Source organism: Hylaeus anthracinus, unplaced genomic scaffold (genome assembly GCF_026225885.1).
Source record: "Hylaeus anthracinus isolate JK02 unplaced genomic scaffold, UHH_iyHylAnth1.0_haploid 11981, whole genome shotgun sequence".
Taxonomy (NCBI): Eukaryota; Metazoa; Arthropoda; class Insecta; order Hymenoptera; family Colletidae; genus Hylaeus; species Hylaeus anthracinus.
Window position 1 is genome coordinate 1,238,766 of NW_026534329.1, and position 18,347 is coordinate 1,257,112.

General features: G+C 43.4%; 1 protein-coding gene across 3 annotated transcripts in view; it reads left to right on the forward strand.

The window, feature by feature from the left end:
* Window positions 1-10,696, forward strand: part of LOC128885361 (zwei Ig domain protein zig-8-like) — a 33,947-nt gene extending 23,251 nt beyond the window's left edge. For 2 of the 3 annotated variants that reach the window (XM_054139373.1, XM_054139374.1), the window contains exons 5-7: window positions 7,650-7,777; window positions 8,224-8,392; window positions 9,392-10,696. In XM_054139373.1, coding sequence (XP_053995348.1) covers window positions 7,650-7,777; window positions 8,224-8,392; window positions 9,392-9,483 — 389 coding nt within the window. In that variant the 3' untranslated portion in view covers window positions 9,484-10,696. The remainder of the gene's footprint in view (window positions 1-7,649; window positions 7,778-8,223; window positions 8,393-9,391) is intronic. The other variant, XM_054139375.1, reaches the window with a different exon arrangement.
* The last annotated feature ends 7,651 nt before the right edge of the window (window positions 10,697-18,347 follow it).

Genomic DNA, 18,347 nt, shown 5'->3' on the forward strand with positions numbered 1-18,347 from the left:
CTACCTGCTTTGTTACGAAACTTGTTACGATAATCTACCTCAAAACTACGATATACGTGTCACAATTTTCCTGTCACTGCACTCGTTAGACACGACACGATAAACGAACATTTATAATAATATATTTCATATTACTAAAAATACAATCCTTTCTTTTCTCGAACGTACCATCGTTGGGAATTGTAAATCAACGCGAGATCGGAGAAATTTCACAGGATCTCGATCCGAACGTAACCGTTTCACGTACGTGTTTTCCGTAAGTTTAAATTTGTATGGGTCGCGTGCACTCCGATGAACAGACGAATCTAAAAGACTTCTGAAAGTAGGTTCCCCGATTCCTTTTTTTTTTTTTTCTTGCGGTGAATTAAGCGCGAAAGAGGTGAAGACCAACGAGAGGGAGTCAAAGGAAAAAGGAGAAATAAGGGAGCGAAATAGGGGATCGAATCCAATAGATAACGTTGAAAGAGAGCAAGAGACATCGATGGACGGAGCAGGAGATTCCGGCGATTTCTCTTCTTCCGTTTCTTTCGTGGAGCAATAGCTTCATTAGCTTCGGCGATAATTGGCTCCGTTCGTGACTCGCTTTCGCAAAACACTATCCGATCCTTGACGTCGTTATCCGTCCAAGGTTCAACTATGGGAGGCCCTTCCTGTTCTCTCGTCTCGATCATCCATCCGAAAGAAATCCACGTCCTGGATATCCGGTTCTGTGTAGGACACGAAGGTAATCGTTTGATTTCTCTTACCTCCCGTTCGCAGGATTTAAGCGTTACCAACTTACTTCAGGGCCTGATAATCGCCGCCGACGTTGATGAATCGTTGGCCCTTTCGATCGCGACTCGGACCCATCGATTATTCGCCAACGTAGAAGCAGCGTATAAAGATGCACAATTTAACTCTTACTCAATGTTATGCGTTGTTTGTTTGATAATAGTTGGAATATTTGGTATACTATCAGACGTGTCTAGACTTTTAGAAAATGGTTAACAAAAGAGAAAAGACACACTCTTTGTTAACATCAAAGCTGACAGCGTCGTGAAAAATAGAAAGCAAGCGCAGACGTCGAAGAACAGATACAGATAGGCAAATGCTCGCTCTATTGTCCTGGCCTTTCGTGTTTCGTACAAACATGGATACGCATCGAAAGACAGCAAACGCTCTCATGGGTTCTAGCTCTTTTACGACGTCTAATAAAGGATCAATACCTACTAGGACGGATCAAAGAACAATTGTCTTATATTCAATTTCATTCGCAGCACCCGATATCCGTAAACTTGCCACGTTCGAATTGAATCTTTCAAATTCAACTTTATCACGTTGTATTCTTAATACATAAGTATCCTTCGTCATGACTTTGTCTCGAAATAGTCGAAATCCACGTCGGACGTTTGCTTCAAATGTCTTATGCGTTCAGGTACAAGAATAGAGTCTATGAGATTAAAACGAAAGGAGAAGAGAAGACTAAAAATCGAAAGTATATTTTTCCGGAGTTTTCGCGTCCGATTTCGTGCCCTGGCTCGTTCTACTTTCCCGCGAAATTGAATTTGCGGAATTGAGTCAAGACGACATTTGCCTCGACTTTTTTCCTCTTTCCTCCGTTCCCGCTTTTAATTCCATAAAACGAACTTCGTTTCCGCTAATGCGAATAAAAAGGGGTATTTAAACATTTTAACCTCGGAGCTCCATTACAGGAATAAAGTTAATTTCTCCAACGTCAAACCGGAACGCATTCATTGTCGTGTTCCCCTGTACTCGAAAATAACATTTTCGCCAACGTTTGCCGCTGAACTTTCAAGTTAAGATCTTAATTACCGACCCTGTAAAAGGATTAGGGCATTATTATTGTCCAAAGGTAAGGAAAACGTTCATTCGTGATTGTATTTTTTGAAGTTGCTCGCCGTAATCGCCAAGAAAACGTTGAGTTCGACGATAGAACTATATCTTCGAATTACTCTGTAGCGGTAATTTGTCCCTCTCCAAGCTTTCAAAGCTCCGCTCTACTTTGTCAAGAAATATTTAAAAGTACATTTCGTACGGAGGTAAGCGATAAGGCTAAGGAGGCGATTATATTCCGTTCGAAGCAGAACGGAATTTTGCCACTACATTGCGCTTCGCTTTAGAAACAAGGCGAATGTATGTAACGATTACGAAAATCTCGATAGTTGGTTCTTAGTCGTTAAAAGCCAGTGCCATTACCAAAGAACGTCCCGTTCTTTAAGGGGCTTACAAGCGAACGTAACGAGAATGGGTCGCGAGTGAACTCGACCGATAGTCGTTTTCGGTCTGATTTAATACCATTACGTTTAACTCCAGAGACCAGAGCTACCGTTCTCACGATATGTTACCTTGCTTGTTCGCGATGTGTGGAAGAACGAAGAAATCTCCTACGTTTCTTGATTCGTTTTACGACCGGAAGCGGGATAATTTCTCATTAAAATGTAAGTAGAAAATGTGGAATAAAATTTCTTTCACAGAAATGTACGAAGGAAATTAGTTGCGCAAATTTGTTTAATCTTTCGTTAAGGAAAATAAAGAGGTAGAATCGAGCACATTAGCTACAACTTGAAAAGAAAGTCGAATAAGGTGTGTATTTTAACGAATTTCTCGGTTAAGGTATTCGTGGTCCTCGCATGAGAGCCACGTAAAGGTAGAAAGCGATTCGTTCGAGAAGAAATGTTTCGCATCGGATCGTAGAACGGAGGCTCGCCACAAGGAATCTTGTTTCTCGATAAAATCGCTCCTCGGCACGGCCGCGCCGTGGTCTCGCGCAATTTATTGCTAATACGCGCCACGTAACCGTCATTGTGACGGATTAACGAGGCGCCGTTGAAAATGCAAAAAGCTTTAATTTCAATGACTATGGGGCCGCGTGTACAGAACGGGCTGAATAATTACAAGGTAAAAGGGGAGGCCGGATCATCGTGATAACAATACTCGAACCTCGCCGTTACGACGTGCTATTGTAATTACCTCTCGTGCTTCGAGTGCAACGTGCTATTTTCGCGAAAATACCAGGGGTGCACGCGCGATGCACGATACACCGTTATTCCTACGGCAGCCAACTCCTTCCCTTCTTTCATCGTGTTCTAACTGCGGTTCGCGAGGAGGTTACATTAGTTGAATAATTACCTTCGAAAATTTGCAATGTAGGGAGCTCTACGCTCTTGAATCGTTAGCTTTGGAATGAGAATATAGGTACACCGAAAGAGACGAATGTTTGGATAAAGATATTCCAAAGGAAGGAAAATATTCGTCGATAGCTAACCTATCGACGAATCTACGGTCGGGACAGAAACGATTCACCTGCCAAAGTCAGTTTCCCGATTGTGAATGACTCCGTGAATCGACTTCCACTTTTACGCAACCCTTGCTCGCCTCTCCGTTTGAAAGATGAAGAGGATGTGTTTGCAGATGAAGCGAGCCTGGAGCAAAAAAGCAAGGGATGAACTTGTAAAGCATCCCGACGGTGATTCGAAGTCTGACCCTCGATGGTTTACGAGAGATCAATTGATTATACTCTGTTTATAGCATCCCTGTCATCCGTCTTTTATTTTTCCTCTCCTCGTTCCCTCCTTCTGGCCAAGATGCAATATCGATCTCAGTTCTATCATCGAATTTTCGAAAACTGGAGATTCTCGGAACGATCGCGATAGCGGAGTTTCTCCGCGCATTAAAACTTGCTACGCTAATTGCGGCTCATCGGAAGGGTGAAAGCGCCGATGATTCGAACCAGGCTAGGGATTTTCGACTTTGCGGATTAAAGTGGCACCCGAGGGCGAAGTTTGTAAATTTTCATGGCGTTTATTTGTGCGTTTTGAAAGGGGTCGACCAGCGTAACGTCGTCGGCGGCGATGGCAGTCAGCGGCAACGGGAAAAGCTTTTAACGACTGAGGAGCAGTTGGGTATATCTGTTACCGTATCAGGTACAGCGGCAGGAGTGCATTGCTTAATCCTGTTTCGATAATCCTCTCATCGCCACCGGTACATTCGACCAAGTAACTCCCCGACTATAGCAAGCAGGTTTGGTGCGATTGGAAAAGTATGGTAGGAATCAAAGACGAGATTAAAATAAATTAACTCGGGCTTTTCTAATTCCATGTGGTCGAAAACTGCCTTTGATACATCTTTGTAACAAAAAAAAAAAACCAGCAAAGATGTGCAACACATTCAACTCCAAGAATTGGTTAATTACCTTGTTTAGTTGCAATAATACGGAACGTACTCGTTCGTGCCTAGAATTATAATTATAAATTCTTGTAGTCGATTGAACCGCGTCGATCCATTACACCAACACACGTTTTAAACGCTTGGTCCTCGTCGCGCTAGCGTGGCGCGAAAATTGGTTCTACCGCACAGACCTGACACTGGCGTTCGTTGGAGGGTTCGATTGATGAAATGGACAATGTGGGATGGGCGAATAGCGTTAGACGCCGCAGAAAGCGTGTGCAGGTTGAACAGAACGGGATGGGGGTGGAATGGGATGGGATGGTATGGGATGGAACGGGGCGGCGGTGTAGCGACGATTATCGTTACACGTCGAGCGGGCAAGCAATTTCTGGGGAAGCATCGGTTAATCCGGTTTCGATAATCCTCTCATCGTCGCCGGTAGATTCGGCCAGGTGGAGATTCGGTCGGAAGGAAACAGGGCGGTTGTAAGAGCGAACTGGAGAGGGGGTGGGAGTACGATAGACGTCTCGTATAATAAAACAGAGAAGGGATTAACGGCTCGCGGTGGGTACGGGTGATATAAAGTTTCGTTAGTTCAATACGGTGGCGAATGATTTCCAATCCTGGCGGGGCGCCAACCTCTTTCCAGACGGTTTAACTGAAATAAAGAATGTCATATCGAGAATTGGCCGAAAGTAATGTCCCGAGCGGTAGAACGCATCGTAAGCACAGGCCTAGCTCGGAGGAGACGTTATTTTCTGGGATTATCGCGAATGATAAAACTGCTCCGTCATCCTTGTCGGAAATAACGATCCAACGGGTTGTCAGTCGATCGCGGTCGAAAATAACCGCGAGCTTTTACCAGGCCTTCCATTAGGATTGTACTCGCGGTCGAACGACGCGGTGTCTCGTGAAAATTTATCGTTCGACTGTGATTAATCCGTTCCGAAAACATATTACAGCTTGCTCCGGCAAACCGCCGACAAACGCCTATCCGACTGCATTCCAGGTAAACGGACATGCGCTATCGATCGATCAGTCGCCACTTTCGAACTACCGTGAATAGGACCTTATAGCACCGAGCAAAATACGTTTCAGCGCAGTTGAAAATTCTTGGAAAAGCGATCGAACGCATGGGTCCACGGAATATCGGTGTATTTTAATCACGATTCTCGATAAAATACCGTCTAGGTTAGTGTATCGGAAGGGTAGGATCGGAGCGGCGTAGTCTGGCTCGATTTTCGTGCCGAAGAGCAACCACTCGAGACGAGCGAAAGGGCAGCTATCGATGGACGCGTACACGGACGCAATCAATTTCTATCGGTAATGGCATGGACGGAAGATTATTATCGGTCGGAGGAATGCTCGTCCCTGTGATAGAACGACGGGGACGACGAACTGACCGAGGATATGGCGCGTAACATATGGGAACCGTAGCTTCTGAAACCGGAGACCAGACCCGAACGGTTTCAGCCGACGGTAATAATGCATGCGCCGGTTGCACGCTCGTCCCGCGTTCGTCCCAGGTTAAGCCACACTCGATACCGTCAGCTGTGTGTATATCCGACGGGGTAACGTCCTCGATCACGGCGAAAGGACGCCACTGAGTCCGGCATTATTGTCCTTTCGAACCCTGGTCACGATTTTCAGCCGCAATGGAAATCGCTTTGCGAGACGCTCAACCTTTCCGCTGTCGTCGCGCAAGGGGAACCGTCATTATCGATCCCAGCCTCCTTTCACGTTCCAGAATAATTTATCTCTGCTTTCAGAAGGTGTTGTCGCGACCGGTCACATTGAAACTGATCATCCAAGTGTTTCGAGATGAAACGCCATATACCGAATAGGATAAATCACTTTGATCAAAGTCAAAAGAAAAAACTAGAATCGTTCTTTCTACAATCGCTAAATCAACTTGATTAGATCACAGGATTTCGGTGTATCAACGTAGACGGTGATTCTATTCTTTGCGAAGCGTCGATTCGCTACCCTTCTACTTGTTAGCTTTTTTACAAAGAGCAAAGAGCAGTGGTGATTCAATTGCGGCGAAAGTCGCGGTCGAGTGTACGTATCCGGTGCCTCCTCGATTTATTTCCTGACGTTACGAAGCTCGAACAAAGATCGATTAGGAGCGGAGATCGATGACTTGGTCAGATATTGATTCGCCAAATTAGTCGAACGTTACGGATTCTCGTGGGACAAAGTTACTGGGCTATCGGAAGCAAGTGTCGTCGATACAGGAAGTACCAACCATTTAATCTGCTCAACGTGTTTGTTTGTAATGCACGATTTACCTTACACGCGAACCTGATCCCGTTACTATTTTTCGTTGTCGCTAAAAACAGTTTTAAGGGAATAAACAAAGACGTTATCCTGTACGTTCTACATGTTACGCTCGGTCACGTAACTTTCTTACCGTACCACGTATATAACTAGAACACTTTACGGCGCGCAGCGTAACTTGTACGAAGCGTTCTACCTTCGCAGAGAGCAAACGACTCAATTTTCACTCGAGACGTATTTGCCCAAGAATGTACAACCCTCTTACGCCGGAGACACCTAAAATAGAACATAGGTACATGCGAACAACGTCGGCCGGCAAATCATGGCTGACCAAAGAGAATTCGAGAAACTCGAGGAATCCCCACGGTCGCGCTTCTTCTTCCTCGCGTTGGTAAACGGTTGCGCGGGTAAACCTGTTATTCCTTGCTACAAAATGTCACGGGAATAGCAAGACTGGACTACACAGATGATTACCAACGCGACTATTTGCTTCATACCGGATGATACACGATAAACGTTTAAATCCTGCCCCTTGCGACCGACCACGGGCATAATTGAGACTTTTGGAAGCAAATATACTTACTCGATCACTGAGAAACCAAACTCGAATTTTGTTAGTTCTTGTGCCCAGGGACACAAATCTCGCCCTAAGGAAGCTCTGAGACCAGCTTCGTCGAATTATACTTCTGAAATTCTTTCTTAATAGAATACTTGAAAAGTAATTTCGAGTGATAAGTGAATTTTTCGTCGAGATTGTTGAATAAACGATACGTTTTACCAGACAAGTAGATATATTCCGTAGCAGTCCAGCCTTAAGTTGATTGTGCGCGACACGAATTCTTTCGAGACGAAATTCCCAGCCATGTAGAATTGATCCAATCGGTATTCCCTCGGTCGAGTCTTGCTTTCAAGGAACGGTATCGGATATATATCGTATCAAGAGATCTCCGTCCAGCGTTATTGGATTTTATTCGACGGGCCGACCCGCTCTTTGCGTCTAACGCTAAGATTGAATTTGAACATAGCCGGACAAAAACCAACGTTCCCGTTCGAACAAACAGTTTCTTTTCTCCGTATACGAGAAACATCGAGACCGCTACTTTTCCTTGCCGTCGCGTCGGTTACCGTGTTTGTTCGCGTATCAAATCCGCGTGTGGAATATTCGAAACTTTATTAGGATAAAATAAATGTTGTGTTCGCAGAACCAGTCACAGAGATCTCTGGAGGTCCAGCGCTCTTCATCAACAAGGATAGTACGATAAACCTGACGTGTTTGGTGAAATACGCTCCCGAGCCACCGACCGCGATCGTTTGGAGCCACAATCGCGAGGTAAGCGTTCCCGTTGAAAACGTCACTTCGTCGACCAACTTTTTTTTTTTTATCCCGCGACCCGTACGATAATGTGTAGGCGACGCTTAAGTCTGTTTCACGGACCAAGGTATGCCGTGTCGAGCTGTAATACCACGTCGAGAAGAATATTAACACGCCTGGCATCGATCGGGTACACGATGTGTCCGTCTGAGTAAAAACGCGAACGGAAAGTAGCTTTCAAGGGAGTTCCGGAGCTACCCTCGAACGGGCCGCAGTCTGAAAACGTGTTTTAGAGGGATTTGTCCCGCGATGCATCTCGCCACTTAGAAGAGACACTTCCCGTCACCACTTGTCCTCTCTGGCACCGCCCTTGCCACCGTCTCTGCCGCAAAGTACCTTTATTCGTAGCTAGTCACGTCACAGTCGGATAATGCGAGACGCTGTCTATCCTCTTTCTTTCGCAGGCGATTAACTTCGACTCGCCGAGGGGTGGCATCAGCCTGGTCACAGAGAAGGGACCGGTGACATCCAGCCGCTTGCTCATTCAAAAAGCGATCGAGAAAGACTCCGGGCTTTACACGTGCTCTCCAAGCAACACTCGTCCGAACAGCGTACGGGTTTACATTGTTAACGGTAAAAGAAAACATACGACTGCCGCTCGTCAACCTATTTCGCCGCGACACGGTTTCCCTAGGAAACTGCTTCTCCATTTACCCACGAGTGCAGTCAATTGCTCCACTACACAGCTTCCTGTTTCTTTCTTTCTTTCTTTCTTTCTTTCTTTCTTTCTTTCTACGTTTGCGCGGATCAAAGGAACTATGCTCGAATCTCGTGATCGCGTTTCACACGAAAACTTTAAATTGGGTATCGTAATTCTAGCAACTAAGACGCTAGCGCTCCAACTGATTTCTAAACAAACACGCGAAAAGATGAAACGGGCGGTCAACATTTCGAATTTCGAATTTCACGCGTAGGATCAATTGCTAGCTTATAAAAGTATGAAAATAGCGGTACAATCGCGATTAGTTTTGTTGTTACCTAACGATCTACGTACAGACACCGCGTAAACGAGTTTCACTAGTCGTATAATCAAAATGAAATCTTTGGTTGCGTACAAGTTGGCTCCTTTCGCGCGACAACCCGAAGGAACTGAGAAACTTCATGGAAGAGTTCGTTGCGAGCGAACGCGGCGTTGCAAGCAGTTTCAGGAGTTTCCGAAATTTCATTTACGTACCTACTACTCCGGCGTATTAGGAGACGCTGTTCGCTCGTAATTTTATGTAATTACGCAAACTAAGTGGAAGTGTTGACGCGTTCGCCTGCCATCGGTCGGGCAGGGAATCATCTTTCTTGGGAAGAGGAGAGCTTCGCTATGAACGACATTTTCGAATACCGTGAGGCGTACGAAAATGGAAGGAGGCAACGAAACCTCGACGTCACGATCAAACATGCGTTAGCCTTTCTATATTTCCAAATCAAAATAACTTCTAACTTGTTTATGAATAATCCATCAAACTTAATTTTCGTAAACACTGTATCGTGCCTTTCAATTTTCACCATGCAAACTTGATACGTTTGATGGATAAGTTCAAAAATTAACAATCGATCGTTGTAAATTTATGTCTGTTCCAGAACATCCAGCGGCAATGCATCACGGCAGCGGTAACAGAATGTCCGCGACATTACTTACTTTTGTTCTACTTCTCTCGTCGATCATTCGATGATCGCGAGCGGTTGTAATCGCGGTGTAAACTATTCGAATGTTACGAAACGAAGTCGATGAAGTTGAACTTCGTTCGGAGAAACACGCCCATCACTTACATCCCTGTAAATACTTGATCGATGATGCGCGTTCTTCCCAGGAATTACAAGAATCTACCTGTTTTTTTTTTTATCATTTTTTCTTTGGATCTCTTTACCGTCAAATGTTTACGTGTTTTCAGCCGATGAAATTATCGAGCCCCGTTGGATGGAACTCCGTGAAACGTATGTATAAATGTATCTATTCTACTTCATAAGTATCTTCATAAGTACTCTTCTATGTTGGAGTCTCTCGCAGACTTAATAGAACGCGCATGATTGGTTAAGCATTAAACAGCACGAGTAGCACGATAAGCACGATAATCACATCTTACGATCGATCGTACAAAACTGTTTGTCTTGCTAGAAATTATACGAGAGAAAATTTCGTTCCGTAGCGATTGACGACAAACAAATCTAGCAGTTGTTTCGAGCCAACGCGAACGCGTTCATTACCATTTGATACTCGTTCGTCGAAAGCACCCCACCGATCGGGGCGGTTTTTTAACGAGCGTTTCCCAACGAGTGGTCTCGAGCACGCAGTGTGACGTAACTCCGCGATCGAGTGAATAACCGAATTACAACGGGACAGCTACCATCGAACCAGAATTTATGTAATTAAATAAAAAACACGTTCGGAACACTATCGGGGGAAACGTCGCCGTGGCGTTCCGATAATAAACTCGCTTCTCTCCGACTTGGAAACTTTCGCATTATTCCGCCGTTTCGATACGTTCGCCTGGAGGAGAATAAGCGACTTCTAGGCAACTTGGTATCACGGCAAACTTGTTACATTCTATTCCTTCTCGTTCGGAAATAGAATCAACGTGTTTCGGAGAGACGTGTTGTCTCCTGTATCCAGCGCGAGTAATCGGTTTACTAAAAGAGAACGGAACTATACGATACGCGAGAAATAATCGATTAATACATCGATCTTTCCAATTAGAATACCGTTCTACGCAACAATTATTTATCGATAAAAATGTTAAGTAAGAGCTCTTTTATCCATACCGAATTCCTTCGAATTAATTCGTTTCGATGAATTGTTTTATTTGGAAAGTTATCGAAGGGATCTCGGTTGGTACATATCAAAGAGAACGATTCGCGAAAGTTTCAAATCGACGAATCAGCGAGGAAAAGTCGATGTGTACGCGTAGATGTGAAGAAAACTTGATAGCCATTTAAAGCATGTAAAATCATCTTTTTCGCGTCCACGGTAAGCATGTTTCTCATCCAGGATTTATTTCAAAGAAATTCCTAAAGGCTATGGGAAACGTAGGTCGCATCGTAACGCATCGAGAAAAAGATAAAGAGAATCACGGTAATGCGACGGAACTTTGCGAAGCTGAGAAGCCGAGAACAAGTTTCCTTTTTCGATTAAAAATGTGAGTTCTCATTGCACATCGCTACGCTTTAAGGAAAAACGCTGTTGCCGAGGATTAAGGAAAGAAACGGAGAAACAGTTTGCTCGTAAGCTGTGCCGGACTACTTGTACCGATTACTACTTAACTTTCCTCCTTTTTACCGAATCGTTTAAACCATCGTGATTACAGAAAATAGTGATTACTTCCTTTTTACAGTTTCCTTTTACGCGCAAGGTACCGTCGCTTCACTGTACACTCTTGCGTTTTAGTTCGATGAGAAAATTCTACCAAAAGAAGAACATTAAAATATCCATTTCGAAATGTTTGATCGAGTAACGAGTTCGTATAAATGTTTCAAACATAAACGTTAACTTTTAGTACTTTTCTACGATCGTTATCGCTTTCGTTCTATCATCTTCCACTACCTTTCGTAATATCCTTGCATTGACCCTGAATTCTACAGACTTTGTTATTCGATCTAACGTGTTCAATGATCTATGGAATCGAAGATAGATAGGTTTACGTTCCTTTCAAAGTATGCTTCAATCGCAGAAACGCAAATGTGGTTGTATCGTTATGTATATTTCTATAACTGTCATTGTTTTACACGACACATAGTAGTCGCGTTTTTGTTACACCCGAGGGACCACGAAGGTTAAGCAAAGATGGACGGTCCAATTATCCTCGTTAACAAATACTATTCGAAAAGTGAAAGACAGGTGTTGAAACGAATCGAGATATCTCCTTAACAGCAGATGAAACAGTTAACGCATTCGCTGCCAAGAAATTAAAAGTTTGAAACTAGTTTAGAGACAGCGGCAGAGCTTTCTTATCAAATTCGGATTTATAACGTGTTAAATTTATAAAAATTACCGTTCGTGTTGTTTTGTCGAATTCGTCGGCAGCGAACGCGAGAAGTACGCGAGTAAACCTTCACGTAACGCGAGTCTTTCACCTAAATCATAACAGTCACGACGATTTAATTGTATTCCACGTTATTCACTAGTACCACGATACCGTTAACTTTAAGCGTTTTTATAGAACTCAAAGAACGATGTCTCGTAGCTATTAAATATGAACGATAAGCGTTACTTAACATTGTTAGTTCGACAGCGACGTAAAGATTAGTCGTTACGTCTTCACCGTTTAAGTAATTTTTTACAAGTGTAAATAATTAAGAAACTCGTACTTTATAGCGACGACTCTAATTTCTTCGTTGTAGCTATTTGTTAGATTAAAGAGAAAGTTTATCCTGTCGAATGTTATTCTCGAGAGTAATTAAGAAAATATCAATTTACCATATCTAAACTTGAATTCAGTTATTGAACGGGAATCTTCATATTTTTTTTTTTTTTAATCACTCGCGAGAAAGGGCATAGGCAGAGAAATTTCTAACTTTATCGGTGGACATGCTATTATAGAATACAGACAACGAAAATTCCAGGCAGAGATTACTTAGTCATTTGTCCTCCTTCCATTTCTTTTAAAAATCTATAAAAACAAACAAAACTTTTACCAACATCTCCGTCTAATTTCTCTGGATTTGATGCTTGAGTTCACAGAAATGGAAACGAATCGAGGACTCGTAAACGATCGAGACTCGTCTCATTCACGGCGTAAGCCGTTCAATAATAAATTTGACAGCATTCGCCATGGAAAGATTGCGAAACAGCTTCCTTGCCCCAAGCCTTTGCTCTCGTCGTTTCATGTTACCGTAGACGACGCATTTCGAAGGAGCTGTTTTAATTAATTCGCGTCTCGACTGGTGCTAATTACCGTCCTTTTGCAGCGAGACTTTTTCGCGCGTTCTCCGCTTTGTAACATCAGCCGGTCACCCTCTTCAATCTTCCGTTAGATTTCACCTACCGTGGCTATTCACTCGGACGCCCCCATTCTCTCTTCAAGGCGTCATTTTTCTGCTTTCATTCCTTCTCGAGTAGAAACTACTTTTTTTTTCGCGATTTAACGATGCCAAGGAAAATGTTTCAACTATGTAATCTATGTTTTAACAATATATAAATATTATACCAGACAGTATCGTTAGCCATTCCTTTGACTATTTTTCTTTCCAGATTTTCAAGTTCATCAAAATGGTGCTATAGTTTTCATTATCTCTATAGAATCGCTGCAACCTTTTGATAAATTAATTCGCGACCTCGTCCAATTTCCGACGAACAGTCGCCTTTAATGTACCTTCGCACTTTTACCCCAGGAGATCTTACGTTTTAGCAAGCAGCCGGCTCAATGTTTCCATTTCCGTTATACACTTCCGTTAATGAATAAAATTTAATTAAAAAGTTAGAGGAATTTCCGCGCAACAAATAGAGCCACGACGAAAGAAGTTCTAATTGGAAGGTCGACAGATTGTGTTCCACGCAATTATTTTCTGTAATTCTTTTATTTTCCAAGGAAAAATCCCGCGCATCCCTCGTTTCGCGTAGCATTAATTATCTCACAGCCCCGGAACGCAGATTAATGTCTATCGATTTGTTTCTTTTGCAATTTATCTCGATAAACTTTTCAAACGTTGTTTCATGAGATCATATTATCCAATTAAATCGAACAATGCGAGGAAAGAAAGCAAGTGCTTATACCCATCGCGATAGTTTTATCACACGAACAAGTAAACAACGGCTCAAGTTTGACAAATGTTCTACAACTGAAATCAACCGTTTCCTCTCTTGATTTTCGAATCAGTCTAACACTAGGGTATATAAATGCATGCATCCAGATAGCAGATCGAACGTCGTTGTTGATTTAGCCAGTTAACGCAGGGTTAATACAATGGGTCAATCAGTAGACTCATGCAGATGTCTGTCCCTATTTGTATGTCCACGCATCATCTAACGTTCCCGTTCAATGGTTACATCGTAACCCGCGTTTCAACGCTGCATTGTATCAGAAGTATACCCCGCGAGTGAACGCGTCCGATAATTACTTACCAACCACACGGGTCTCGTTGAAATTCAGTCGCTCCAATTAGTGGCTGAAACGCCGAATCTTTCCCGTCGCTGCACACGAATTATTCAAACGTTCATCGTTGGTCGTCGATCCGACCAACAATTTTTGTATAGGAAATCCGTCAAAATTAATTGGCCTATACGAATGGGAACTTCTTGCTCTTTGGCCACTGAAATTCCTCAATAGCTCATCAGAATACTGTTTAAATAACATATTACTTGGTTATTCGCGTACCTAAAAGCACCACACAGTAATAGAGAGTTATGGGGGTTAACGAGAACCGTAGAAACTCAAGTTTCGGTTAAAGTTTTCGCGTCCAATAGCGATTTATGTGACCTAGCACCATCTGCAAGACGAATAAACGAACGTGTCAGGGAACGTCCTTAGAGATTCTCGGATTAGCGGAGAGTTTCTTCATAGTTGGAGAGTTAGTTGATAAATAGTTCGCGGGAGCAGAAGATGGTTCCTTCGCAAAGACCTCGAGCTGCCAGAGGCTACTTTCTCTCGAAGCAGAGGCATCGCTCACGGTAGACTGTTAATTCTCGCTTCTAGGTCTTGATGGCCTTTTTATAGGTCGCAAGCAGCTTCGCCGCCAAAGTCCTACTTACGAAAGCACCCCACCGAGTGTACTATACTACCTAACTTGTTAGCAAAGAGGGGTTTGGAAGCTCGGGCCAACTACTCGTCGGAGACACAAGGAGTACTTTATTCACTGAGATCTTCGTCAATTATGGACAGCTTCTCTGATCGATCTCTTGTCAACTCTAGTTCTAGAAACCTCGCCGATACTCGTTGGAAAATTAACACCAAATTCGCTTAGAAGATCGATTCTTTTCGTCGTTACGGATGACAGAACGTAATTGGATGAAGAAATTCCAATATCACCGTTGACAAATTGGTACATTAACGGATCAGAGATTCAGGATTCACAAACCAGCCATACAACCAAGTTCGTGGTACGCGCTTTCGAGAAAATTAAACACAGAATCAGCGTTAACGATCACCCGTGTTCCTCGAGACTGCCCCGAGGATACTGGTCGCTTTGACACTCGCCCCAAGAACAAAGCCCTCGACCGAAATTTCATTTAACTGCGAAATTGGGCGAATGATTCGATTGCTTTTCGGCTGACAAACTCCGCCTAAATACTTTGACATCGTTAGTATCTTGCATGAAAATGGACAAACTTCAGTTTACGAAAAAGTTTCCTTTCGATGACTTTTGGCAAAGTTTTCATACTATACGCGAAACACGTTTAATACGGGTAAAGTTGGCCACTCGATCTGTAGTAGTCTAATGTGTAATAAAACGCGTTTTCGAGCTTGGAAGGAACCGAATAGAAAATAAATTTTATCGTGGCGAGCCATCTTTTGTCCCAGTTAGCGTTGAGCTTTCAGTGGAGTCAAAAGGGATGCTATTCCGCGGTTAAGTTTCCAAGGTAACTCTTACCAACCGGCAACAATGGATTTGTAAAGTTCAATTTAATTCGAGAGGCTGATTTATATGGTCCGAAGCGGCAGCGTTACGCTCCAACTGGCACTCTCTTCTTAATTACGTCTCCGGATTCGCTCGCACTGTTTTACGATTCGCATTTATCACGGACCTCGTAAGATTCCCGGCGAAAATATACTGCCGAGAAACAAGAGAGCGGGCCGCCGTTCGTTAAGACGTTTAATTTTATACGCCTCTCAGCCTCGTTCCACCGACGAAGTCGCTACACCGTTATTTATTCTCTCCGACGAGCCCCGTGGAAGAGGGATAAAAAGCGGAGAACGACCGCGGATACTCGCGCAATTAATACGTAATCGTACGGCAATTGTTCTTCATTCGTTTGCTTGCCTGTGTTTTTGCCCGTTGTTTCCAGCGCTTTGTTACTCGACTTATCGTACCAACGCAACGTGTTCCGCCTAAAAACCGACCGATCTGACCGCGATTTTTTAGCGCTTCATCTTTTTCTCGTTTCTGTTTCCAGAGGAAAAGATAAAGTAGGGTATTGTTGTCGAAATGTAATCGAAAATAATACACGTTATCTATACGTTTAAATTAAAAAATGATCGAAGGTTGGTACCAAGGGATAAGGACTCACCCTGAGTGTCAGCTGCTTCAGGTACGCTGCTGCCGACCCCTGTCCTAGTTTAAAACATCCATACATGCTGCTTCGATGCACCTCCTCTTCCCAATCCTCGGCTCGTTCCTTCCACGCTTGCATCGATCGATTCTGAAATTTTACACCGACCATCGAAAATCAAATATCTGCCAACTATCGCACGATTTTTTTATTTATTTATTGGGATACGTAACATAAGTCGGCAAAGAATTAAAATTTAATTAACATTTTTAATAACGTTATCGATAGATGATATTCGCGACCCACTTTTACGTTGCTAAAGCACCGTTCCAGATACTCTCCCTTAAAACAGATATTGCTTCCTCTCTAAAATACTTGCGGCGCTTTTCACGTCTTTTAAATTTCTCCCAAGAATATTCAAAGAAATCTGTGAATTACGGAAAGTAGAAAACAATGCGGAGGCGGTCGAACAACCCTTAATTAACCCGCCGTCAGCGATCCTCGCGAGCAAAGCATCAGGATAATCGGCAACTTCAGCGAATAAAAGTATCGCTCGAGCATTTCCGAGAGGTGGAACGACACCCACGAGAACGATTCGAGCTCCTGCCTGGTCCTTTGGAAAAGCGTCGTTACGTTCTTGCGCGATTTTGCTACCGGAAAACGGGACTGACCCTCTTCGAAAGGGTAGCCGTGGGGAAACGAAAACAGTCGACTAATTTCCTCCAACGACCAGCAAAAATAACTTCCGCTCGTTATCGAGCTCGCGATAATAATCCGAACTGTAGAAACTCGTCTTTGACCAACTTCTATACGATAAACTTAGTAATAACAATAACGACACTTTTATTGTCCAATATGTACAAAAAAGGCTACATTACGCATTTTACGAATCACTTATTTTTTTTAAACGTGGAAAGAAATTTTAATCGAGTAACACGAGAGCGTCGGCAAGCAGCCAGCTAAAAAAATGCAACGGTTAATTAAAAATGTAAAAAGGCCAGGCACGTTTTAACAATTGACCATGATGAAATTCAGAGGCGAATTAATAATAAAACTGCGGACGTCGACGGTGGCCTGTGCGAAAAAGCGAATTAAGAAAACAATTAAATTCGAATATTCATTAGCGTTTTAGTTGTCTCACGCGGTAGGTTATTTCAAATGAATTATGAACGACGCGCTACGCGATGCATAAAAATACACCCACGGTCGCGTCGCTCACTGTCCACCGGTATTTTTGCAGTTCGTTTATCGGTTGACGTAGAACGCTGAATCGTGTCGCGTCGCATCGCATCCTCTAATGCGTTGCTGCAGCGTTGCGTTATCTATTTATCAATTTTTTTATCTTCCTTTGTCAAAACTGATTCATCCCTGCCGTATACGATTAAACGTGTGGCGTACACAATTCAAAGTCAGGAAATCGTTTGTAGTTAATCAAACTAGATGTAGATTACTTTACGCGCTCTTTAATTTGCATATTTTCATACGATCCGTCTTCGTGTAACGAGACACCGAACATCGTCGAAAATGTTTGCTCGCTCGAATTCCCTGCTTACTGTTCGGCCGAACGAGTAATTCTTTCGACTACTTATCAACTCTAGCAGCCGGTTCTGGCAACTTTTATGGCCCTCTTAATCCGTGGTTCCATTAACGCTTGGTATACACCGCGACGAAGTGTAGCGCATTAGCGCGAAGTCAACCATAAAACTTGGCGGGGACATTTAACAGGCATCGTTTTAGTCGGTACGCGAGGTAAGCACGCCCTTTCCTGCTCGCAGTTACTCGTTTCCGATTACAATGAACTTTCTCGGAATTTTCTTCTCGCCGTCACATCCTGTAGAAACAATCGAATCTCCCTCAAGACGTTAGGGTTAGCAGAAAAATTGGTCTGTCGTACCTTTGGCTTTCCGTTGTTACAAGGAAGTTATTAACTCTGGATAAAAATGATCGGTGCATCTAAAGCTGAACCGTTGTAGCATATCCAGTCGAGAAGAGGAAATCTATAAAGTCTACGTCGCGATAATGACGTCGAGAAAAGGAAGAAGGTAGGAAAGAATTCGAAATTAGTGTTCCCGCGTCGGTTGTCAACGAAGCGTATTTCCGCGTACCGCGAGTCGGCCGTTGCATGCAATTATCTCGGCCGGTCATTCGGGTTGCCTTTTACGAGCATAAGTTTCGAAACTGCTCGGCTGCCGACGGACGTGCAAACATTTTCACGCAGGGTTTTCCGAGAGGCAGACTTGGCTTGTTTTCAGCGGGCGGCGAGCTCCTCGGTGAGCAATATCCTCCAGTTATTTAACATTTATTACAAAACTCGGGGCGTTGGCCAAAGTTGCGTTGGAAATTAGACCACTTCGAATTTCTGGCAATCGCTGGACAGACCGTGTAATTTCGGAATTA